Here is a 27,046-nt window from a genome sequence, read left to right as displayed (position 1 = left end):
GAAGGAGTTTGGTGGGAGCTAGATGTTCCAAGAGGCAGAGGTGAAAAATAAGACCCATTCTAGGCATAGTCTAGAATGTACTGTACTATGCTTAGAAAATAGCAAGTAGCCTAGTTTTATGGGAACATAGAATAGAATACAGGAACGGCAATAATGTATAATCAGTATAGAAAACAAAAAGACTGGAGCCAGATTGTGAAAACGGTTTAAGGGGTGGGAGTAGTAGTGGGGAAGGAGAGGAGAGTTTGTATTTTACCCTAATAACAACTGAATTTTTTTTTTTGAGGGCAGTTGGGGTTAAATGACTTGCCCAAAGTCACATGGCTGGTAAGTGTGTCAAGTATCTGAGGCCAAATTTGAACTCAGGTCCTCCTGACTCCAGGGCTGGTACTCTATTCACTGTACCACCTAGCCACCCTGACAGCTGAATTTTCTTAAGCAGGAGATTGACATAGTTAGACTTGTATTTTAAGAACATGGATTTGGCATCTGTGTGGATAAGGAGAAAGAATAATAGCTAGCATTTATATAGCAGTATGAAATTTTCAAAACATTCTACAAATATTATACCATTTTAGCCTCACAGTGACCCTAAGAGGTAGGTCATTTTACAGATGAGAAATTTCTCATTTTACAGATGAGAAAACTGAGGCAAGAAGATATTAAGTGATTTGTCCCAGGATCACACAGTTAGTAGGTGTCTGAGACTGGATTTGAACTCAGGTCTTACTGACTCTTGAAGACTGTTCAGCAGTCTCCATTGTACCACCTAGTTACCTCTAGGCTGAATTGGAGAGTAGAGAAAATGGATGCAGAGACCACCTAAGAAGCTATTAGTCTGATTCATAGATGGGAGACAAAGAAAAAAAGAGAAAGAGGTTCCTGCCCTTAAGGAGCTTTTTATTCTAAAGGCGACAGTAAGCACATATATAGATAGATAAAAAACATACAAGGCAAGGTAACTTGTGGTGAGAAGAGGGAAATAATGCCTGGGCCAACCAGGAAAGGCCTCATGTAAAACTTGAGCTGAATGTGAAAAGAAAGAAGGGATTCCAAGAAGCAGAAGTGGAGCTGATTTTATTTCAGGCAATGGAGCCAGCCCCCCAAAAGGCATAGACATAGACAACTTCTCACATGTGGAGAACTACAAGAAGGAACCCATCTTGTCCAGGACTATAAGTTCCATGGAATGGAATAATACAGGAAAGGTCAGAATTCCTCAAGTAGAACGGCAAGAATTGGGATGAAGAAGACTGAACCAGATGTTATTGAGAAAGACTTCGGACAGAATAAATAATAGCCACCAACATATGTACAGGGCAAGAAAGAGTTTGCAGTTTCAAGGTTTTTTTATTTTTTATTTTTTTGGCTTTTTTTTTTTTTTTAGAATACATCCCTAGCTACAAAGAATTGTAGAATTACCATCTATATTTTTTTAAAAAAGCTTTCCTGCAGCAAACACAGTGTTGTTTGTTGAGTTTATTGAATTGAATAATTGCTCAGATTAAATAGTACTTAACAGGAATCCTGGTTGATTGGCCTATTTTTTTTTTTTAGTTCAATAAATATCTGTTTAAAAAAAAGAAGTTGGGGGAAAGACTGACCTTTGTAGCCCCAGGGGAAAAGAGATCTCTTGGAAACCAGTTGAAATGTAGTTCCTAATCTAATAATTCATTAATTACTCTGTAATTGATATTTTCATAAAGTTGAATTAGACACCTCCATTTTTTTTAGGTACATGGACAAGTTGTTTTGACTGAATAAGCAGTCAAAAGCTCAACCCAGAAAAAGAATGACTATGCTTTGGTGGGTTAAATATTTTACTTTTTAAAAAAGAATTGAAGAAGATATGTAATTATATTTACATATCTAGAGAGAGACATAAACACATATATATGTAACATTAAAAATAACAATTTTAACAAATGACACTAGGAAATTTGTACAATAAAATTTCACAATTGAGTTTCTGGACTTAAAAGATCAATTTGATTAAATGGTAAGAATTATTTCATGAATTTGTAAAATACTTTTCAACCATTGAACATTATCTTTTAATAAATGAATCTGGTAGCATTTTCTATCAATAATAAAGTCACACATGATTCATAATGGTAATTATTCAAAAACCGCAAACAAATAGATCAGTTTACTAGGCTCTGAAAAGCCAAGAAGAGGAGGGAGAATATTCTAGGTCTGTGGAATGGTTTGCACTTTAGGGGATGGGTGTATCAAATTCAGTGGAGGAACATAATTACCTTAAAATGCCAGAAATTTAGGGTTTCTTCTTAAGAACAAGGTTTTCTTTTTTCCTTTGATAAATTATTTTTTGCATTCTTTTTTAAAAATTTCTAAATTCTCTCCCTTCTTCCTGTCTCTACCCCAGCCATTGAGAAGGCAAGCAATATAAAATCCATTATACATATGAAATCATTTAAAGCATTTCCATATTAGCCATGTTGTAAAAAAAAATTTAAAAATCAAGAAAAATAAAGTGAAAGAATTATCTTTGATTTATGCGCAGAATTCATCATTTCTTTCTCCAGGGGTGGATAGCATTTTTTATCACAAGTGCTTCTATGTTGTCTTGCATCATTGTATTGATCTGAGTAGCTGAATCTTTCATCTTTACAATATTGTTATTATATACAGTGTTCTCTTGGTTCTGCTCACTTCACTTTGAATCAGTTCATATAAGTCTTCTAGGTTTTTCTGAAATCACTCTGCTTGTCTTTTCTTAAAGTACAATAGTATCCCATCACAATCATAAACATAACTTGTTCAGACATACCCCAATTGATGGACATCCCCTCAATTTCCAGATCTTTACAACTACAAAAAGAGATGCTATATAAATATTTTTTAACATATAGGTCCTTTTCTTTTTCCTTTTGTTTTCAGTCTCTTTGGGATACAGTTTTGGGATAGTGATGTCGCTAGGTTAAAGGGTACGCACAGCTTTATAGCCCTGTAAGCATAATTTAAATTGTTCTCCAAAGTGGTTGTGCTTATTCATAATTCCACCAACAGTGAATTAGTGTTCCAATTTTTCCATATCCCCTCTAGCATTTGTCATTTCCCATTTCTATCATGTTAGCCAATTTGATAGGTAGAAGGTAGTAACTCACAGTTGTTTTAATTTGATATCTAATTGATAGTGATTTAGAAGATTTTTTCACATCTATAGATAGCTTTGATTTCTCCTGAAAACTTTCTTTTCATATCCTTTGACAATTTATCAATTGGAGAATGACTCATTTTTTATGTTACATATATATGTATATATATATATATTTGAGAAATTAGACTTTTATCAAAGAAACTTGCTGTAAAAAAAGCTTACTGCTTTCCTTCTAATCTTGGCTGCATTGGTTTTGTTTGTGTAAAACTTTTAATTTTAGTATAGTTAGAATTATCTATTTTATTTCCTGTGCTATCCTGAGATAACATTTTATCATAAAATCTTCCATTATTAATAGATGTAATGGGTGAAGTTTTCCATGCTCTTCTAATTTGCTTATGATATCACTCATTATGTTAATTATGTTCACATTTTAACCATGTCTTGGTAAGCAGTGTGAGATGTTAAAAACCAGGCTTTTCTTGGGAGAATATCTGTTCTGAACTCCAAGAGTTATAAACATACTCATTTTATGAACCTTTATGTTTGCAGTCATAGGACTAGGTTCTAGTTTTTTAAACACTACATGAGATTAATAAAGTTACCTTTGTTTTTATTTTTGTGTTGAAATTCTGAACTAATGCCTCTGAAAATAACCATAGGCCCAGCTCTTTGTAGCAAAAAACACAACTACAAATTAAATTTTGTGATATGTTTTTAAGATGCCAGATGTCTTTTTGCACTTTATTGTATCAGCAGAGCTACAGGTTATAAATCATCCAACTTGTCATTGAAGTTTGCATATATACTTTCCCCATTTCCATAGTGGATTTGATATAAAGATCAACTGTTTTAACGTGGTGGATTGTCCTTTCTAAAGAGATTATATAGTATCTTTTTAAATGTTTTATCTAGTAAAAGGAATATAATGGGATCTGTGCTACTTCTGGCAGCAGCAAGACAGATGAGGAAATTTTTTATTTCCACCAAATACCCTAGCTGTTGACTGTCATTTGTTTTGGTTAGAGCATAAAAAATGGGCATAAAAATACTATATGGAAGAAAGCAAACTATCAGTAGAAATTGAATGACTAAAATGTGTCTTTTCACTGAACAATAAGTGGAATATTTCTTTGTAATAGATGTGCTTTTCCTTATTTTTCTCAGATAGCTAACAAAAGAATAATATGATAGCAATACCACTAGGAAACAAAAACCAATAAATGCAGTTCCAACAAGTCTTGCAGTCCCAGAAATGCCAGCACCACATTCTGCCACTTCACTGTAGCATATTTTCCCATTTTCTTCATAAAGCTCCACAGCAGAGTAATATGCAGTAACTGGAATTACTATGGCCAGTACAGCCCCCCATATGAATCCACACAACTTTTTGGCAAAGTTGGGCTGGCAGAACTTTTTTAGTATGCGTCCATAAAATATTTTTTCATAGAGTGAGGCATTCTCTTCCTGGGTGAGATCTTTTTTCATGAGGGTAGCATAACGACTTATGGCAATGCAGCTTAAAGTGGTGAGACTGACAAACATGCTGACATGCAAGAACAGAGTACCCAAAAAATTGGCTACCTTGCAGCTTGCTGAACTGTATGTCCACTTAGATCCTTCCCTGAAATAGGCACTCATAAAAGGCATAGCACTGCATACAAGCAAATTTGCCGTCACCAGATTTATTAAATACATGTGTGTTGATGTTTTCCTAGCAATTTTTCTTAAAAATACCCATTGTGAGAGTATATTTCCTAAAAGTCCTAGAATGCATAGAAAGATATAGATGATAGGCAAAACAATTAAAGAGGCCGCTGATTGTTGAATATATGTTGAATTAAAATCCATTTGTACCAAATTTTCTTGAACGTGGTGCAGGATCTGGAATAGAATTGCACATGAGTTGATTTCATATTATAGTTTTGATTAAGTATTTGGAGAAAATAATAATATAATTATTTAGGATATGTTGCTGCTCAAATAGATGAAAAACATCAATGTCTTCTCTATTCCAAGTTGTTGAATTGAATGAAGAACAACTAACAGTGATTATTGTGATGGAAAATATCTCTATCTAAAAAATAAAATTTTAAATAATTTTAAATGCAATATTTGTTCTTTGTACCAAATTTAAAATTCTTCAGGTTTCATTTATAATAGTTAATGATAGTAATAATTTCCTTTTCTTGAACGTTAAACAATAGTTTGTTTAAAAATACATTATTATGGTAGATTTTCAGTAATCAGAGAGAGGCCACATCTGATTCAGTTAATAAAAAGTACTTAAAATAATTTTAAACTTTAAAAATAAATCAAATTCAAATCAATAAACACTTGTTGGACAAATATAATGCAATCTATTGCTTTCAAGTACATGTTGATAGTAACAGAAAGTTTGCAGAAAGTGTTGCCAAGTGAAGGTTCTTCAGGCTGACTGACATTAGGTAAAGCCTGTCACCGTACTGTCCAGAACATTAGATGTTTTCATACTATACACCTGTGACACACATAACCTAACACTTTTCCCCCATCCCCTTTTCAGCTATAGAACTATAATCAAGTTAGTATAATCATTGCCACTAGAAAGGGCTTTTCTGTCAACTACCTTGCAATTCCACTTATCTCTGTGACATCCCAAGCCAAAATATTCTTCCGACGCTACCACTGCCTTATATATTCTGTGTCGCTATTATTAGAATGTAAGCTGCATAAAAAGGCAGGGCCTGGTTTGTCCTTTTTTATTTATATCCCCAGTGCTTATCACAGTGTTTTGTGCCACAGAATAAGGGAGGACTTATGTTATCTTCATTATTTAATGAAGAAAACTATTAAGCTACTTTTTTTGCTTAGAAAACCCCTTCTTTAGGGGCAGCCAGGTAGCACAGCGAGTAAGAGCACCGGCTCCAGTGTCGGTATGACCTGGGGATCAAATCCAGGCTCAGACACTTAGCACCCACCCAGAAACACCTGGCCGTGTAACCTTGAGCAAGTTACATAACCCCAATTGCTTAGGGGCAGCCAGGTGGCTCAGTGAGTAAGAGTACCAGCCCCAGAGTTGGGATGACCTGGGGATCAAATCTGGGCTTAGATACTTAGCACCACACCCAGAAACACCTGGCCGTGTACCTTGAGCAAGTTACTTAACCCCGATTGCTTTAAAAGAAAAAAAAGAAAACCCCTTCTTTATAGTTCAAGAATATACTTTAGACCAGAAGAGCAGAAAATGGTATAGGTCCTGAATTGAATTCTAATCTGAAACAGGGATAAAATGAAAATCACAAGGATGATGAAAAGACCTAATCCGTTATAGTGCACTTATCATCCACAAATACTCTTAATACTTTTCCCCAAAATCCAGTTTTAATGTCTAAAATATTACTACAAAAATCATTTTTCTCTACTGATGGTTGGGAGCTGACTGTCTCTGTTGAAATATTTGAAATTTTTCAAAAAACAAACTATTTTAATCCCAATAGCAATGCATATGTACTTTTTTTTTCTTCTCACTTACTTCAGAGGCTACACAGGAATCCCTGAAGAGTTGAATTGTAAGTCTTAGATCATGGCTTGTCCACTCTTGCTAGAGAAGGCTAGAGAAGGTTTGATTAGAAAAGACAGAGGAAAGGACCTGGGGGAATAGAGATTTTGAACTGAAGTCTATTATCAGGAGCAAACAAAAAAAATTTGACCTACACTCAGTATCCCTATTTATTCAGTATAACAGTATGTCTCCATTTAAATAACATGTGAAGTGCTTTGTAAATGTTAAAGTACAGTGTGAAATTTCATCATTATGAAATACTTTAGGTCCTTTAAAGATTGTTAAAGACTTCTTTTCTAAAATTTTATTCTCAAATAAAGAAAAATAGTTAATACTGTAAGAATTAAAAATTCCATTTTTCTTTGTTTTGCATTTTATATGATTATCTAGTATTTGACCAAAATAGCAGTGCTTCCATGTCTTACATTAAGAAATTCTAGTTCATAAAATTACTCATTTTGAAGCAGGCAGACAACAAACATTTACCAAGTACTTACTATGTGCTATGTATGTACTTTATTAAGACCCAGGGATACAAATACAAGCAAAAAGAAACATAATCCCTTCCTTTGAGGAACTTAAAGGAAAAGAGGAAGAGGAAAGAAGGTACCCCTTTGGGGACATGGTGGTAAAGTCCAGAGGGGGAGTGTTGAGAGTCTGTTACCTTCAAGACATCAAAAATGAGTTGTTGTGATCAAAAGAATTCATCACCTGGTAGCTGACCTTCTGGTGATGTGTATCTTCAAAATTAGACTAGTCCTCAAAAGGCAGGTGTCTGCCACTGTTTCTTGTACTCCAAAGTCTTTAAATCTTCGTGTGGAACAGAGCTTATGTCCTACCAGCATAACTTTGGGGAACCTAGCGTCAGTGATCTCAGCAGCATAATGAAGCATCAGAATAAGACTTCAGTGAAAGAAGAATAATTTGATCTAGATAGTAGATACATTTTTATTTTCAGAAAACAGGAAATAAACTAATTACAGTATAAAAAACTTTGTTTTGCTAACAGACTTAAGTTTACATTATGCCCATTTCTACTTATACTTTCTACAGCAGGAGTCAGCAAATTATGACCTGTGGGCCAAGTTCAACCTGTTGCCTGTTTTTATATAGCAAGCTTAGTAATGCATCTTTACATTTTAAAATAAATTTTTATTGTATTTTTAAAAGTAAAAAATTATTTTTAGCTTACTGAACATATGAAAAACAGGTGGAAATCCCAATTTGGCCCTCAGACCATGGTTTACCAGCCCTAGTTCTCTACTACATTTATTTATCCTGACCAAGAATCAGATAACTACTCTATCAGTACCACCCATATATATGTTCTGGATCAAAATATTAACTTTGGAATTTATATTTGGAAAATTATTGAGGTACCTCAACTGAAGTTATATGAATCCACCATAGCCTTTGAAGCCTTGATCCTGGATTGTATTGTCCTAACAATTTTAAGAAAACATTATGTAGGTAGAAATATATAAAACCTAATCTATAATAGTAATAGTTGATAAAGAGTACTTTATGGTTGACAAATCATTTTGCACATACTCTGTATGTTTATTGCTCACAATATAAGATAATTATTATAAGTCTTGTCCCCATTATATAAATTAGGAAATTAAGTCTCACTGAACTTAAGGGACCCACAGTCCCTTATCTAAATAAGTGTTTGAGGTTTATATATTCAGCTTTCTTTCCACTATACGATACTACCTCTCAGTCAGTAGCTTGATTAATTTAGAAATCACAAAAGTTGAACATATTCTTATCTTAAAATCTAAATCTCTGATCTAAACTGGCTTTGCTTTTTACACATACAATGCAGTCTTTTTATAATGCTGATATTGGGAATATCATCTACCTCAAATTCTATTATATCATGCTTTTATAATAATAGCTTAAGATTTTTAAAAGTGCTTTACAGATAGTATCTCATTTAATCCTCATAACAACCCTGTGAGGTACGTACTATTATTGTCCCCATTTTATAAATGATAAAACTGAGGTTTTAACAAAAGTTTAAAAACTGACCCAGGATCACACAGGCAGAAAGCATCTGAACACATTATCTAAGATTGCCACTGCTTGCTAATATTCCCACATCCCCCTTCTTTTAATAGTACCTCTTCATCTTGCAGTGCCATCAAGCTATCTCACTAGATCTCTTTTACCTTTTACAGCCAGACTGCCAGAAAGACTTATCTAGATTCACCGCCTCCTTGTCTTCACTTACCATTTGGTTATATCTTCCAGCTCTGCCAGTCTTCTGGAATTGCTTTATCTAGTTGCCTAGGGTCTCATAAGTGTTAAGTCCATTGACTTTTTTTCTTATTCTCCATTTTATTTTCTTTCTCAGAAGCTTTGGTTGGGGCTTTTCTTTACTCTAAATGTATTCTCTTTTCTTAGATTCCATAACACTGATCTCTTGGTGGTTTCTGCCTATCCCATTCTTACATTTATCTGTAGTAGAAAGAACACCATACACTAGCAAACCTGGTTCTTCCTTGAGGATTATCTTGTGCTTTTTCTCTACTCTTGGAGTTGTCATCAGCATCTATGGGTTTAATGATCATATCCACTAAGAAGATTCCCAGATCTATATATCCTTCCAAGGTTTTTCCTTGAATCCTGGTCCTGCATATCCAATCACTTGGCAATTCTGGTTAATTCTGCCTTCCCAGTATCTCTTACCTCTACCTCTTCTCTCAGTTTATCATCAATCACCTCTGATGAGAACTAATGTAATAATGTTCCAGCTCATCTCCCAGCTTCTCTCTCCCCTCTCCTAGCCATTCTACATATAGCTTCAAAATTAACATTCCTAAAATACAATCTGACCATATCACTCCCTGGTCACAAATCTTAATTGGCTTCTTATGGCCTCTAGGATAACCCATTACCTCATTAGCCTTGTATTTATAAAGCCTGTTGTTGCCTGGGACCCACCTACTTGTCCACACACTTCATTTCAAGTACTATCACAAGCACTTTTTCAGCCAAACTGTGACCTTTTCTGAACTCAATATTCCATCTCTTCCTCTGTGCTGTTGTGTCCCCATGCCTTTGATACACACCAGTCTTACTTCTGCATTTTAGAATTCCTAACTTTCTTCAAGGTTCAGCTCAAGAGCCACCTCTCATTTGTTACTACTCTCTTCCTTCTAAAATTACCTTGTTTTTATTTACCCGTAAAAAGACTTTATCTTTCTAGTAGAATATAAGTTTCTCAGAGACAGGGTCTACTTTTTGTTTTCTTCATCTCCTTAGTGGTTAACACCATACTGTCCTTGTACAAAATTGTTAATATTTATTGATCTCTGCAAATATTGCTGCTTCATTTATAAGTGAAACAGTGTGTGGGACTACTTGCTAACTTTTCAACTTCGCTTCCCTTTTAAAATGAAGGAAACAGTGGTGTAGTAAGAAGAGTACTAGACTTGGAGTCAGGAGATACCTACCTTTAAACCTCCCTCCACCATTTATGAACTGTGAGACCATGGATAAAATACTGAGCCTCTTTGTTCTTGAGCTGCTTCATGTGTGAAATGGGTGTACTAATCATTGTAGTCTCTACCTTAGAGGGTGGTTGAGAATATCAGGTATGCAGAGTGCTTTTGTAAACCTAAAATGTACTATTAAAGTACTCTGAGAAGGAGGGGAAAGTAGTATTGATTAGTCCTGAAACATAAAGTTGAGTTTCTGTGGTACTCTTAACTTGTTTAAAAAAAAAAAAAAGCATCTGAGCACCTTTTTACAATCTTTTTGAAGATTGTAGAGAGATACAGGGGGGGAAAGGTTGTATATAATTTTTCAATATATGTATTGAACAGCAAACTAATATTTTGAGCTTCATCCTTATTGTTTTTTTATTTAAAAAAAAGTCTAACAAAAACAGAGGGAAAGAGATTTTTATCATCTTATATAAAGATAAAAGTATAAGAGTAAGTTGTATATATTATTTTCTAATAGGAAGTTTTTGTTCATCATTCTGCTTTAAGGTAAAATAGTAACATGTCCCCACAGTGCCTAACTCATGGAACTTTAAAAGTAATTTTTGAGTTTGATTGAATTGAATCATTCCATTAAGTTTCAATTTTGATGAATTTTTTTAAAATGTCTGTGTAACAAAATCCTGTATCCTTTTATGAACATTTTTAGAGTTCTAAAAAATTCTCCTTTTCACTATTTTCAGTATTTTTGTTATCTAGTAGATAAATTAGCAATCAACCTTACCTGTATTAGATGCAGTATTATTTAAATTCACCAGTGATAGATTTCAAGCTCCAATTTCTCCAGTTACTATTCCAAAATTCTTGTATTTCAGAAAAGCATAGGCAAATTCTTTTAAAATTCCAGTAAATGTAATTATCCAGAAGATTGAGATATCCTAAATTAGGTTGTTTAAAAAACAGACCAACGCAGAGCCTAGAGTGCAGTGTACAGGTCCAGTGTAACAATTGAAAACAAATCTATTTTAGTTTCTTAAGGTTGGAGGAAGTTAACAGTACTAGTTCCTTATTGGTTATTTTTAAGTTCTGGTTAGTTATCTAGCTCAAATTATGCTTTTACAAAAAAAGCTAGTTAAGAGTGGAACCAATTTTGTTTTGGTATTACACACACTTTGGATAGCCATGTTATAGTCACATAACATCAGTTACAGAGGGAACTGGACACAAATGTGGAGAGGGGACTCAAGTTGTCCATCCTCACAAAAGCAAGATGACTCAACGCAGATGTCTTAATTGATGACAGCTCACTAGCATTATATTATCTTTGTACCTACAGGATACTTTTTCCCCTATAGCACACCAGTGCTTGGAGTTTTCTTGGCAAAAATGCTGGAGTGGTTTGCCATTTCCTTCTCCAGTGGATTAAGGCAAACAGAGGTTAAATGACTTGCCCAGGGTCACACAGCTAGTAAGTATCTAGGGTTAGATTTGAACTCAAGTCTTTCTAATTCTAATCCCAGAATTTCCCAAATGAATCCTAGGATTCTCTAGGAATGCCAGTATTTTGGCATATATATATATATATATATATATATATATATATATATGTATATATAGGAATCTTTATTTCAGAAAAAGTTGTCAAAGTTAGATTGTGGATATAAAAAGTTGGGGGTAGGGGCTACTCTAGTAGTCTAATAGTGAATCAATAAAAACTCTATCCAGTTTTCCAACTGAAGGCTGCCAAACATGTAAATAAATACAGGTGGAAAGTTATAACTAATAAGAAACACTACCCTTTTACACAGTGCATAATTTTAGATCTGGAGGGGACCTGAGAGCTCCCCTATTCAACCCCCTCATTTTAAAAATTAAGAAACTGAAACTGATGTTTTAAATTACTTGTCTCAGGCTGCTGAGCTAATAATTAGAAATTGTGGAATTAATACTTGGGCTTTGTGATTTTAAATCCAGTATTCTTAACTTGCTACTACACGGCCTTCTTAAGTGACCAAATGAAGATATGGAAAAGAGAGAGCTGGTGTCTTAAATATGTTTGTTACATAGGGTTCCATATTTCATTCATCTTATATATTTAAATTAATGCAGCAATTCTGCCATTTGGAATGTTTTGAATTCTTCTGTTACTTTCCGTAATTCCATTTTTATAATATTCTTTTCCTCAATATTTTTCCTCTAAAGAAAGGGACAGGGTTGTTATGCCAGTATCTAAACCCTGATGTGTGAGGTACTCAGTCTTGTTTGCTGCAGTCAGTGGCAATGTTAATTTCACTTTGTAACTCCTGGCATTTTGCTGCTATTTCAGTAGCTATCACTATTTCTTCAAATGATGGCTTAAATAAAAAGATTATTCTAAAGAGTTTAGAGAAGAGGACATGAAGATTATGAACTGATATTTGAAAGATGGTATTTATTCTTAAGCCATCTTTCTTTTCAGATTTCACGTTTGGGGATGATCTAGGGGCCAGGAAACTGCTGTAGACTTTATTCACTGGCATATTTCCACTGACTTAGAGATATACTAACTTGAGGCCAGAAGAAGGTAGTAGGAGGAACTTATAGGAAAGGAGGAAATATGCCATATGTATATATATATAGAGAGAGAGAGAGAGAGATGTGGAAAAAAATATTTTAGCAGGTGCATCTAAGAGAAGAGTGCATTCTTGGTATAGTGTAGTGTGAAATATATCTCTGGAAAGTGTAGGCTGGACCCAGATTCTGGTGTACTTTGCCAGACTTAGTGGCATATATTTTATTCTAGAAGAAATAGAACCATTGAAGATTTTTGAACAGGGGTTGGCATGCTTGTATCTGCATTAAGAAGATTATTTTGGCAGCTAGGTGAAGGATGAATTTAAAAGGGGAGGAATTAGAGGTTGGGAGAGCAATTAAAAAGGTACTGTAGTAGTCCACATTGAAGGTAATGAAAGTGTACAGAAGGTTAGCAGTGCAGGTTGAAAAAAAGGGACAGATGCAAGTGAAATTGCAGATGCAGAATTATATAATGAGAGTCAAAGATGACTCCAGAATTACAAGGCTGGGAAAATAGTGATATTAGGAACATAAATGGGGAAGTTAGAAGAGGGCAGGTGCCGGGGAAAGGATGACGAGTTTAGTTTTGAACATGTAGAAATTAAGGCACCAGTTCTCAGGGAAAGTTTAGGACTCAGTGTATAGATTTGAGGTCTATAGAAGTGATAAAGACATGAGAATAAATGAGATCATTCAGAGAACAAATGAAACTTGGAGGTGAGGGGAAGATAACCTTTTTACATATTCAGGGAGCAGGAGGAAGAGGAGGGTGAATTGGCAGAGACCAAGAAATGACCAGAGGAGTAGGAGGAAAACCAGAAGTACTGTTAACAGTTACTAGATGGCACTAAGTGGTCAAAAAGTATAAGGAATGAGAAAAATCCATGGGATTTAGCAATTAAAAAGTCATCTGGGATGTGTAGATTTTCAGTAGAGTCATGGGATCAGAAGCCAGATTGCAAAGGTTTGAGAAGTAAGGAAGTGGCAAGATAATGAGGAAATGAAGGACAACCATCATTTAATAAGTGTAATCTAAGTAGCTACTTTGTACTCAGTACTGTTGCTATATACACCCTTTGAAAAGAGACTTGTATGTGTTTCAGAGGAACATTGGACAGAATCGCTGTCCTTAAAAAAACAAAACTTAAAAGTCTGTGAGGCAAGGTTTACATACAGGGAACTATTTTAAGATAAAACAATATATAATGAAATCCTAAATTTTTTTGTATGGGGAAAAAAATAATAAAATCGGTATATAATGTGATCATTGTGTACTACAGACAGTAACACTAAAACATACCTATCTTTTGTGACCCCAGATATCAATATTCAGGAGTACACACATTCCACCTTTATTCTTTTTGCTTTCATAGGGTCACAGATTAACATTAACAGGGACTTTTTGAGATTATGTAGTCCTCTCTCTTCATTTTATAGAAGAAGAAACACTACTTGAGAGTTGAAGTGATTTATCCAAGGTCACACAGTAGTAAAAGCTGTGATAAGAACCTAGATTCTGACTCTAAACCCAATTCTCTTTCCACTACATCATTGTGCTTTGAGCATGGGAATGAAAGTAAAATTTTCCTACAATTTTTTTTCTTGTTTTCATGAAAGTCAGGGGATAGGATTCATTAATTTGAGAAAATATCTATAAAGTACTGTATTAGGTAAATAAAGCTACTAGTTCTCAGCATGTTCGAAATTTATCCAATTCAACAAAGACATATTATGTGTTTACTGTGTACCAAGGTACTGGGCTAGCCCTGAGAATACAAAGACCAAACAGAAAATAGTCCCTACATTCAAGGGATTTAAATTCTGAGTCTTGAGTTCAAATCCACTTTCAGCCAGTTACCAGCCATGTGACTCTGGACAAGTCAGTTTATCTCTGTCTTGTTTTCCTCATCATAAAATGGGATATTAATAGGAAGTACTTCCCAGGGTTATTGTGAGGATAAAATGAGATGATACATTATAAAAATACTAGCTGTTGTTATAGTTTTTATTATTATTGACAATATTAGTGAGTAAGCAAAAATATATATATATGTGAATATGTAGGGAGGTGTGTGTGTGTGTGTGTGTGTGTGTGTGTGTGTGTGTATACGTGTGTATACCTCGAGGAGGGGAAGAGTACTTACCAACTTGAAGAATCGGAAACGGTTTCCCTTAGAAAATAGCATCCAAACGGATCCTTAAGGGAAGACAGGAATTTTAAAATCTGGAGCTGAGTTAGAAAACACATTCTGGTCATCAGAAGCAGCCTTTACAGTAGCTCAGAGATGAGTCTGAAGGCCTAGGTCAAGAAACAGCAAATAGGCCAGTCTGGCTGGAATATAAAGGGGAATATAATAAGCCTAAAAAAGCCAGCAGGAAACAGATTTAGAAGGGAGTTTCAAATATGAATCTGAGAAGTTTTTCTTTTTTCCTAGATGTGACAGGGAGTCATTGTAGGTTCTTGTAATATTTGCATAGTCACTTTGGACAAGGTAGATTTCTACACAGTCATTTCCCTTCCCCATCTCCTTTGCTTGATGTATCAAGGCCTAGCATCAGGGGTTTGCTCAGTTGATTGGCCTACTATTGCCCTAATAAAGATAATAAATTGTTTCCCTTAATTGTTTCCTATTTATCCTGTCTGTAGCTTGCTACATACTCCACACACACATACACACACACATTTATATGTTGTCTCCCCATTAAAACATGAGCTGCTTGAGAACAAGAAATATATCTTGCCTCTTTTTGTATCTCCAGTGTTGTAGCACCAGTGTAATATTTACAGCGCCCAGGATCACTATAAATATACCCAAATAGTGCTCAATCACAAAATAGAACAGACTCCCCATATAAGACAGAAACAAAACATGTATTCTGACACCAGAAAACCAAATCCCAAAACCAGTAAGCCAATTTCATCGTAGTAGCAAAGAAGTTAATAAACCATAACAGCACAGAGAGTCACACCATTCTTTAGCTTTCCCACAAACCAGTAAAAGACCAATATATATTCAGAAGCCTATCTGCTCCCTGGGAAGCCTGCTCTCCTCCCAACCTCCTAGTCTACTTCCTGTGGGCTCTGTTCCACCATTCAGCAAACTCCTCCTACCACAGGCACCATGTAACTATATTCAGCCTATTACATGGCAGAGTTTCTTTTCAAAGCAGGGAAATTCCCTTAGGCTTATTAAGGGGCAGGGAAGGTTTTCAAAGTACCATTACCATTACAAGTATTTAGCACGATACTCTGCACATAGTAGATACTTAATAATGTCTTTTGATTGATATACAACAGCTACAAGTAAAACTGTCAACAGATGGGTGATAAGTCAAACAATATTTGTTTGCCATGGCCTCTGGCTACATAGAACTATAAATGTTCAACTTCCCAGTAGCCCATTGAAGCTACTTAGCCATTGTAGAAACCCTTCCATACACGGAAAATATATTTCCTGGTCATTTCAGTTACAGCAACCAGATCTTTTCTCTCCTACTCCAAATTTAGATGACAGAAAAAAAAAATACCATTATATCAAACTCTTAACATTCTTGATTTAGAAACTTGATATTCTACTTTGCTTCTGCTATAGTGAGAATTCAGAGAGCTGAGAGCTATCCTCGTCTTTATTTTTACTGAAAGTGATCTTAAGCAAATCACTTAGTCCTCTATGTTATCCAAATATAAAATGAAGTTTTAATGTTCATCCCTGTTTTTCTCATTGATTTTTGGAAGAAAAAAAATTGAATTTGAGCTATCGAATAGAAAAAGGAATATAATTAGAGATATTTACCTAAATATAAAATTTTGGGACATTATTAAGGGACTTTCCAACAAATAAAATAATGAACATTTATTAAAAAAAAAGAATGAACCATTAACTTTTAGCAAAAGCAGAGGATAATACCAAGTTGTTTGATATCTTCTAATATAGTTTAATTGGATCAAGTTATACCGCTTTTAAAGAAGACCGAAAAATCAGTGGAAAAGTATAGTTAGTATCAGTAAGCTATAGTGTGTTGTCAATGATAGCTTGTGCACAAGAAGTGGTTTTAAAAATATCCAATCAGTATCTGATTGGAGAAGGAGATGGGCCAGAGGACAAGCAATAGCAGCCTTAGAGCTACACTAATACAAATCTAAAAGATTACTGCATTTGTTGTATTCGCTATAGAATCCAAGCTGTGTATGAGGCAAGGAGAATATGGATAAAATTTTCAAAGATTGAGAAAGGCATGGATTAATTGTGATCAATACCCATTAGAAGGAATTAGCCCACCTTGATGAGGTCACACATCCATTGATGATAATAAAGGCTTATGAAGCTCTTCATACTGACAAAATTTCTTTTTGATTCCTCTTCACTAAAAATTGCTTGATCTATAAATAATGGCTACAGTAAACTCTAATTTAAAATGTGAGGAAATAACATTTAAAGTACTTTTTAATGTGCCATCTGGTGAACTGGTATTTTTTCTAGTTTACCATACACATATAAGCAGTTTTCAAAGATTTTTTAAAATTTTATAGTATGCTCTTTTATTTATATATTCTTAGTTTTTTTCAAATGCTTTATTAACTTCTGATTTACATCATTCATTTCTGCCAGATTTTGAGTTACAAATTTTCTCCCCGTTTTTTCCCCCACCCACCACCCCAAAATAGCAATCCCACAGGATATGCCCTCCTCCAATCTGCTCTGTCCCATGTACTTCTCCCATACCCCCTTCGACTTTTCCAGTAGGGCATGGTAGATCTATACAACCCAGTTCCTGTATATCTTATTTCCCAATTACATGTAAAATAGTATTAATAATAGTGTGTGTATATATATATATGTATATATACATATAATTTTAAACATTTGATTTTGAAACTTTGAATTCTAGATTCATTCCCTTCCTCCCTTGTCATCCACCCTTACTGGGAAGATAAGCAGTTCAGTATAGGTTGTACATGTGTAACTAATGCATTGACATAGTAGATATATTGTAAAAGACTGACTATATTTCCCTCCCTACTATCCCACCACCCACTTGTTCTATTCTCTGCTTTGATCCTTTCCCTTTTCAAAAGTGGGTGCTTCCAACTTTCTCCCCAGCCAGCCTACCCTCCCTTCCATCAACCCCCTCTCATCCCCTTCCCCCCTACTCTCCTGTAGGGTGAGATACCCTATTTAGTGTGTATTTCATCCCCTCCCCAAGCCAAATTCAGTGAGAATAAGTTTGGCCCATTCCCTTTTGCCTTCCTATACTTCCCCTCCATTGTAACCATTTTCCCTTGCCTCTTCTATATGAGATAGTTTACCCCAATTCATCTCTCACCTCTTAAGTTCACCTTTTAAGTATCATCCTTTCCCATTAACTTGGTCCTGTGCCCTTTATGTACACCTGTAAGCATATATACACACATTCACATATGTATTCATACACCTGTATATCCTCCAATATATGTTTCTATTCCCTTCAGCTATTTTCATACTGAGAAAAGTTTCATCAGTTACAATTATCGTTTTTCCATGTAGAAATGTTAATAGTTCAACTTTGATAAGTGGCTTATGATTTCTTTTCCCTGTTTACCCTCTCAGGCTTCTCTTGCTTCTTCTATCTGAATGTCGAATTTTCTATTCAACTCTGGTTTTTACACCAAGAATGCTTGAAAGTCCTCTATTCCACTGAATGAACATACTTTCCCCTGAAACATGATATTCAGTTTTGCTGGGTAGGTGATTCTTAGTTTTAATCCCAGCTCCTTTGCCTTCCAGAATATCCTATTCTAGGCCCTTTGATCCCTCAGTGTAGAAGCTGCCAGATCCTGGGTTATCCTGATTGTGTTTCCACAATATTCAAATTGTTTCTTCCTGGCTGCTCTCGTAATATTCTCTCCTTGATCTGGGAATTCTGGAACCTGGCTATAATATTCCTAGGAGTTTTCTTTTTGGGATCTTTTTCAGGAGGTGATCAGTGGATTCTTTCAACTTCTATTTTGCCTTCTGGTTCTAAAACATCAGGGCAATTGTCCTTGAGAATTTCTTAGAGGATGATTTCTAGGTTCTTTCTTTGATCATGGCTTTCAGGTACTCCAGTAATTTTTAAATTTTCTCTCCTGGATCTATTTTCCAGGTCAGTGGTTTTTCCCATGAGATATTTCACATTGCCTTCTATTCTTTCATTTGTTTGGATCTGTTTAACAGCATCTTGATTTCTCATAAAGTCATTAGCTTCCATTTGTTCCAATCTAATTCTGAAGGAATGATTCTCCTCAGTGAGCTTTTGAGATTCTTTTTCCATCTGGCATATTCAGCTTTTTTAAGGCATTCTTCTCCTCATTGCCTTTTTGAGCCTCTTTTGCTATTTGAGTTAGTCTATATTTGAAGGTATTATTTTCCTCAGTCAGGCTGTTGACTCTCATTTCGTAAGTTTCTTGCATTGTTCTCATTTCTCTTCCCAGTTTTTCCTCCTCTTCTCTTATCTGCTTCTTAAGGTCCTCTATGGCCTGTAACCAGCTCACATTTTCCTTTGAAGCTTTTGGTGCAGGAGTTCTGACTTCACTGTCTTCCTCCTGTTCCATGCTTTGCTTCTTTTTGTCCCCAAAATAGGAGTCTAATGTTGGATTCTTCTGTTTGCTTTGTTTCCTCTGCCTGGTCATGTCACCCCTCAGTCACTTGACCCCTGGGCTTTTTGCCACAGTAGGACTCTGCCACCAGACAGGGGAACTTTCGTCCCAAACGCTGGGGTTTTCACAGCTGCTGTAGGTATTATTTGGGTGCCCTTGCTGAAGCCTCCACACTCTGGCAAGCTGGTCATACACCCCAGGACCTCTACCCTAGACTGCAATCCAGATCCAAGCAGATTAAAGCAAGAGCGATAACCCTTCAGACTGGTCACTTGGTCCCCCTACACTCTGCAGGCCAGGAGCTGAAGCTGCCACCTGGTGGAGGCTGCACAATGAGGCTCCTCAGCAGCTTCTCACCCTGGGGGCAAAGTCCACACTGCACTGACCTCACACTTTGTCCTTCACATCTATGTGTTGATAAATCTGGAAACGGCCACAGCTGCTGGTGATCTGGTGTCCTTCCAGCCTGCCCTTGACTCCCAGAGTACTGCACAGGCCGATTCCTGTTGGGCTGTCCTCAGTGGGAAGTTAGCTTCCCTGTGTCATTTTATAGGTTCTGTAGCTCCAAAGTTTGTTCAGAGTCCCCTTTTACATGAATTGGGGAAGGTGGAAGCCAGAGCCATGAGGAGGTACTGTTTCTACTCCACCATCTTGACCATCTTAGTTTTCAGCATTCATTTCTAAAAGATTTTGAGTTGCAAATTTTCACCCTGTCTTTCCCCAATCCCCCCACCCCAAGATAGCAAGCCTACTGAATACCCCTTCCCCCATCTGCTCTCTCTTATATCCTCCCTCATCCTCCACTAACTTTCTAGTAGGGTAACATGGATTTCTGTACCCCAGTACTTGTATATCATATTTTCCAGTCACATGTTAAAAAAAAATTTTAGCATTGTTTTTAAAGCTTTAATTTCTATATTCTTTCCCTTCTTCCCTCCTCACCTACCCCCACTGGGAAGACAAGCAGTTCTTTATAGGTTGTACATGTGTAGTTAAACAAACTGTTACATTGTGAAAGACTAATTCTATTTCCCTCCATCTTATCCCATCCCCCACTTATTCTATTTTCTACTTTGACCCTGTCCCTTTTCAAAAGTGTGTGCTTCTAACTACCCTCTCCCCCAATATCCTTTCTATCATCCCCCTTCTTATCCCCTTGCCCCCTAGTATCCTGTAGGGAATGATACCCAATTGAGTGTGTATCTTTTTCCCACCTTCAGCTAAATTCACTGAGAGTAAGGTTGACCCATTCCCTTTCACCTTCCTGCTCTTCTCCTCCATTGTAACAGTTTTCTCTTGCTTCCTTCATATGAGATAATTTACCCTATTCTATCTCTCCCTTTCTCCTTCTCCCATTATATTCCTCTTTCACCTCTTAATTTTATTTTTTAGATATCATCCCTTTCTATTCAACTGATTCTGTGCCCTCTATGTATATATGTACACACATACACACACTCACATAAGTTTTATATACACATATACCCTCCTCTACATACATACATATGTATATTCCCTTCAACTATCCTCATACTGAGAAAAGTCTCATTATTTACAATTATTGTTTTTCCATGTAAGAATGTAAATTACTTCAATAACCCCATCTCAGAAAAAGAAATTGAACAAATCATCAGTGAACTCCCTAGGAATAAATCTCCAGGGCCAGATGGATTTACTAGCGAATTCTATCAAACATTTAAAGAACAACTGATTCCAATACTCTACAAACTATTTGGGAAAATTAATGAAGAAAGAGCCCTACCAAATTCTTTTTATGACACAAATATGGTACTGATACCTAAAACAGAGAGAGAAAATTATAGACCAATTTCCCTCATGAATATAGATGCAAAAATTTTAAATAAAATATTAGCAAAAAGACGACAGCAACTTATCACAAGAATAATACACTTTGATCAGTTAGGATTTATTCCAGGAATGCAGGGACGGTTTAATATTAGGAAAACCATCCATATAATTGATCGTATCAACAATAAAACTAGCAAAAACCACGTGATTATTTCAATAGATGCAGAAAAGGCTTTTGACAAAATACAATGTCCATTCGTATTAAAAACATTAGAAAGTATAGGAATAAATGGAGTCTTCCTTAAAATAATAGGTGGCATCTATTTAAAGCCATCAGCAAATATTATATGTAATGGGGATAAGCTAGAAGCATTTCCAATAAGATCAGGGCTGAAACAAGGATGTCCACTATCACCCCTCTTATTTAATCTGGTACTAGAAATGTTAGCAGTAGCAATTAGAGAAGAAAAAGAAATCAAAGGAATCAAATTAGGCAAAGAAGAGACCAAGCTATCAGTCTTTGCAGGTAAACCCAAAGACCCCAGCATTTGGGATAAGAACTCACTATTTGAAAAAACTGCTGGGAAAATTGGAATATAGTATGGCAGAAACTGGGCATAGACCACTAACACCATATACCAAAATCAAGTCTAAATGGGTGCATGATCTAGGTATAAAGGTTGATACTGTAAGCAGTCTGGGAAAGCAAGGAATTGTTTACCTGTCAGATTTGTGGAGAGGGGAAGACTTTATGAGCAAATAAGAATTAGAAAGTATTATAAAATGCAAAATGGATAATTTTGATTACATTAAATTGAAAAGCTTCTGCACAAAGCCAATGTAACCAGGATTAGGAGGGAAGTAGAAAATTGGGAAAGAAATTTTACAACCTATGTCTTGACTTTTCTAAAATATACAGAGAATTGAGTCAAATCTATAAGAATACAAGTCATTCCCCAATTGATAAGTGGTCAAAGGATGTGAACAGGCAGTTCTCACAGGAAGATATTAAAGATATCCATAAGCATATGAAAAAATGTTCTAAATCACTATTGATTAGAGAAATGCAAATCCAAACAACTCTGAGGTACCACATCTCACCAGTCAGATTGGCTAAGATGACAAAACAGGAAAATGACAAATGCTGGAGAGGATGTGGACAAATGGACAAATTAGTGGACACTAATGCATTGGTTGTGGAATTCTGAACTGATCCAACCATTCTGGAGAGCAATCTGGAATTATGCCCAAAGGGCTATAAATAATTTCATACCCTTTGACCCAGAAATGCCAAATTTCTAGGGTTGTATGCCAAAGACATCATACAATTGGGAGGAAGACCCCTATGTACAAAAATATTCATAGCAGCTCTTTTTGTAGAGGCAAAGAATTGGAAATTAAGGGGTGCCCATCAGTTGGGGAATGGCAGAACAAGTTGTGGTATATGCATGTAATGGAATACTATTGTGCTATAACAAACGAGAAGCGGATAGACTTCATATTTACCTGGAGAGGCTTGTACGAACTGATGCTGAGTGAGAAGAGTAGATCCAGGAGAAATTTGTACACAATTACAGACAGAACATATGTGTGACAACCAACTTTGATAGACTGGACTCTCCTCAGCAATTCAGGGTCAACCCCAAAGGTCTCATGATGGAAAGAGATGTCTACATCCACAGAAAAAAACTGAGTTTGAATCCAGAGTGAAGCAAACTACCTGTTCTTTTTCTTTATCCTGTTTGGTTTTATTTCCTCTTTCCCATTGTTTATTCCATCTGATACAATACCTCTTTATAACCTGACTAATGTCCAATGTGAAAGCATTTGCAGGTACTGTACTTAATTATATGTTGCCATGGGGGGAAGGAGGAAGGGAGGGAGAGAAAATTTGAAACTCAAGGAATTGTGGAACTGAATCTTGTAAACTAAAAGTAAACAAGTTAATAAAAACCAAAAAAGAAAATGATAAGAATAAAAGTTTTATAATGGAAATAATGAAAAGCAAGACCAGGTTATATTTTAAATCATATTTCAGTAGTCTTAACATACTGGTTGCAGTTAAATCAGGTACTTACAAATGCCTAATTACAAATAATTTACAAAAGCATTTCCAACTTCTACGAAATAGATTAAAAAAAAGTTTTACAATGCTAATTATAGTACTCAGCAATCTTGGTTCAAATGCTTTGCAAATTTAGCTAATTTGTTTCCTGATTAAGGTGTTGAGGGTGGAGAAAAATAATTTTATCTTGAGGGCTGAGAAATAATGTTACAGATATGGTATGAATTGATAAGAATTAATATACTAACTGATATTTAAATGAATCTTTTCACTCATAAAATTTGAGATTCTTTATAATAATGTAACTTACAACCCATCTATGCCTTCCCATCCTGTATACCTCTTGTCAATTCTTTCTCATGAGCTCACCACAGTTGTGTGGTGAGGCACATTAGAGCCTCTCATCTCTCACTCTTAAAAGTATTCCTCATGAAAATAAACATAGGGGCAGCCAGGTGACACAGTGAGTAAGAGCGCCGGCCCTGGCATCAGGAGACCCGGGATCGGTTCCAGCCTCAGATACTTGGCACCCACACAAAAAATAACTGGCTGTGTAATCTTGAGCAAGTTACTTAACCCCAATTGGCTAATAAATAAACAGACAAACAAACCTAAATGGGTAATGATGATAGCATTTTTTGTTTGTGGCCAAAATGTGAAGATGGAAGTCATGGGTGTTCAGGCTTTTGAGTGTCTATAAACAAGAATATTTAATTCTAAGTGTATGAGCTGGATATTGGTTTTCTTTTGGGGAAAGCAAGGGGGATGGCCTGAAGTTCAGTAGATGACTGCAACAAATAGTTAGATTGGAGTTAAGTAGATGACTGCAACAAGTAGTTAGATTGGAGTTAAGTAGATGATTGCAACAAGTAGTTCGATTGCATAATAAAGATAAATGGAATGAATCTCATATGATAAGTTACCTTTAAATTGTCTTGTGTAATTATAATTTATCTTTTAAATTAACAACATCATACTAGTATTGTTATGTGGCAGCAAAACATTAAAGATAAGTATCATGAAGAGGGCAATAGAAAGATGAATTGTGGATGTGAGCATGCTGTAACCTATAACCAATGAGTAACTGCAGTGAAGAAAAGCTTAGCAGTAGGCTTTCTCTGTCAGCATTACCTATGGTCTGGAATGGAGAAAAGCTGGAGACTGTTTTTAATAAGAAAAAGGATAAAACAAGGCTCTCCATTGTCAGAAATATTTTATAAAGTTTTAAAATTACGATTTCATTGACACAATAGATAACAAAGTATAGAGAATAAGTTTAGAGATGTAGCAAAATCATTATTTTTGCAGATGATAGGGTGTTTAAACTATATAACCCAAGGGATTCAACAAAAACCATTAAAACGGTATCATTAAGTATCAATAATAAACCTACAAAAAACATAAGCCTCTTGTTGTTTTAACAACAAAACATAACAGGGAGAGTTAGCAAAAGAAATTTGATTCAGAGTAACTACAGAATGTATAAAATATCTAGGAGTCCAATTACTAACGTGTACATAAAGAAGTAATATAAGAGGCGGCAAGGTGGCACAGTGAATAGAGCACCAGCTCTGGAGTCGGGAGGACCTGAGTTAGGATCTGGCCTCAGGCACTTAACACAATTACTAGCACTGTGACTTTGGGCAAGTCACCCCCAATTGCCCTCCAAAAAAAAAGCAAAAAAAAAAAGTACTATAAATCAAGCTTACATAGTATTCTGTATAGAAATGAAAGAATTGGAGAGACTTTTTTTGTTAACACTTGTGCTGTGCTAATATATTGGAAATGATACTGTAGTATCTAAATCAAGTAAAAAATTTATTGTCAAACCACCAAAGGGTAACTTTATAGAGCTAGGTTAAATATTAACAAAAATTATCTGGTGGAACAAAAGGTCAAGAATCTCAAAGGAAATAATGAAAAACATCAGAACAAAGAAGACTTGTAGTACCAGATACCAGATACTGTACCATACCATACAATGTGTACTATACTACTGTTAGAAATAACCATCTTACCAAGAATTCCACCTAACTTACTAAGTTACTAAGAATTCCATGAGTGAATTTAGAAGAAAAAAAAAAGACTTTTATTTCATGCCATTTCTGACAGGTGACTTGTCCTCTGTCCTTTTGTGGAAAAGGGTCATTTAGTAGGTCCAAGCATATCTTCAAGATAATTACTAACTTTTTTATAACCATCCCGATTCAAATTTCCCCCATTGCTCTTCATTGGCTAGAAGTAACTTCCTGAACCTCCCATTTCATGTTCTCCTCCCTGATAGGTTCCCCCTCAGATAGCTCCTTAAGCATGTGTACAAACTTCTGACCTTTTACCTGATCAGAAGCCTGGTTCTGCTAGGTCACAGCTCTGATTAGAAGCAGTTCCCTCTGACTTAACATTCTTTTATCACTCAAAGCTAGGAGGAATTTTAATCCTATGGAAACAGAATTCCTTCTTCTGTTTCACACATTACTCTGCTACAAAGCAGGAATCTCTAAAACTATTTGATATTGGTTGAAAATTAGAAAAATTGGTCTTTGAAAGAAATTGGATCAACAAGACCCAGAAGCAGTCCATCACAGTAGTACAGTGTAGTACAGTGTTCAGTAAACAAAAGGATGCTTATTATTGGGATAAAGGCTTCCTATTCAACAACAACAAAAAAAATTCTAGGAGAACTGAAGATTGGATGGTCATAAAATAGGTTTAAAATAGCATTTCACATCTTATGCCACAATAAGTTCCAAATTATGTGGCCTGTAAAGATATAAAGGTTCACATTATTAAAAATTTAGTTCAAGAGTAAAAAAGATGTCTTTTTTATTTAAGGATAGGGGAAAAAAGTCCTTAACCAAATAAAGTATAGAGATTATTTTTTTTAAGTGAAATGGACAATCTTGAGTACATGAAATTGCAAAGGTTTGTATCCACAGAATCAGTGCAGTTGGAAGGAAAAGATCCAGTTTACTGGAGGAAATAGTTGCAGCAATTTCTCTGATAAAGTCAGATGTCCAGACAATTGATCCAAAAACAGTGAATGAGAGCTATATATACTCCAATAGTTCAATTGTAAGTCAATATGAACATCTACTTTAAATTTTTTTTTATTATGAACTAGAAAATAATCAACAAGCATCAAAATTTCTTCATACAAAAAAAGGCCCCCAAAAGTAGATTGTATATGAGTATGTTAACCATACAGATTTAAAGATATGTATACATATATATGTGAATATACATACACGTTCTTGTCTGGGTCCCTTTATGAACCTGATTTTGTTCTTTTCTATGTACTTTTAAGTGTTTAACTGATGTGCTTTTTTTTTTAATCAATAACTTTCCCACTTTGTCCCACCCCAAAAATAAAGGCTCTCTCTTGTCACAGAAAAGTGTAGTCCAACAAAATAAATTTGTGTTGTATAGCTCATATATGAAAATGCATTCTGCACTTCCAGTCTCTCATCATTCTTTCAAGAAGTGGAGAGAAGTGTTCATCATCCAGAGATGCAGTAGTAGGTCATTATATTGATCAGAGTTCTTAAGTCTTTGACACAGTTATGATCATTGTATAAATAGTTTTCCTGGTTCTGCTCACTTTACTCAGTTCATAAGAATATTCCCAAGTAAATCTGTCTTTTTCACCATTTTCTACAATGTAATGATATCCTATTACATTAATATACTCTAATTTGTTAACCTTTCCCCAATTAGCAGATACCAACTATGTTTTCAGTTCTTTGTTAAAACAGAAAGTACTGTTAGGAATATTTTTGTTCATTTGCATCCTTTCCCTCTTCCTCTCATTTGAGAGTATTTGCCTAGTAGACTTATGTAGTTTAGAGACTCTAGTAGTATAGTTCCAAATGACAGTCTTGATCAGTTT

General features: G+C 35.3%; 2 protein-coding genes across 17 annotated transcripts in view; one reads left to right on the top strand and one right to left on the bottom strand.

The window, feature by feature from the left end:
* Positions 1-27,046, top strand: part of CASK (calcium/calmodulin dependent serine protein kinase) — a 490,128-nt gene that overhangs the window by 256,911 nt on the left and 206,171 nt on the right. The window lies entirely within an intron of this gene.
* On the bottom strand, positions 80-25,048 carry GPR82 (G protein-coupled receptor 82). Of its 5 annotated transcripts, none has more exons than XM_069065733.1 (3): positions 14,815-25,048; positions 6,636-6,752; positions 80-5,005 (listed from the first exon to the last, which is right to left on the bottom strand). In XM_069065733.1, exon 3 carries the CDS (start codon positions 4,970-4,972, stop codon positions 3,974-3,976), a length of 999 nt encoding a protein of 332 aa, XP_068921834.1. In that variant the 5' UTR covers positions 4,973-5,005; positions 6,636-6,752; positions 14,815-25,048; the 3' UTR covers positions 80-3,973. The 5 variants fall into 5 exon arrangements, with proteins under 5 accessions (XP_068921834.1, XP_068921836.1, XP_068921833.1 ...); XM_069065735.1 differs by having other exon boundaries at positions 6,636-6,714; XM_069065732.1 differs by lacking the exon at positions 14,815-25,048 and adding an exon at positions 10,902-11,482.

The sequence above is a fragment of the Petaurus breviceps genome, unplaced genomic scaffold (assembly GCF_028583685.1).
Source record: "Petaurus breviceps papuanus isolate PSGF00001 unplaced genomic scaffold, PetGlider_PUasm1.0 90700, whole genome shotgun sequence".
Lineage (NCBI taxonomy): Eukaryota > Metazoa > Chordata > Mammalia > Diprotodontia > Petauridae > Petaurus > Petaurus breviceps.
This window is presented reverse-complemented; position numbering and strand designations above follow the sequence as displayed.

Excerpts from the sequence above, each read along its gene's own strand:
- GPR82 (XM_069065733.1), bottom strand. The coding sequence starts at position 4,972 with ATGGATTTTAATTCAACATATATTCAACAATCAGCGGCCTCTTTAATT.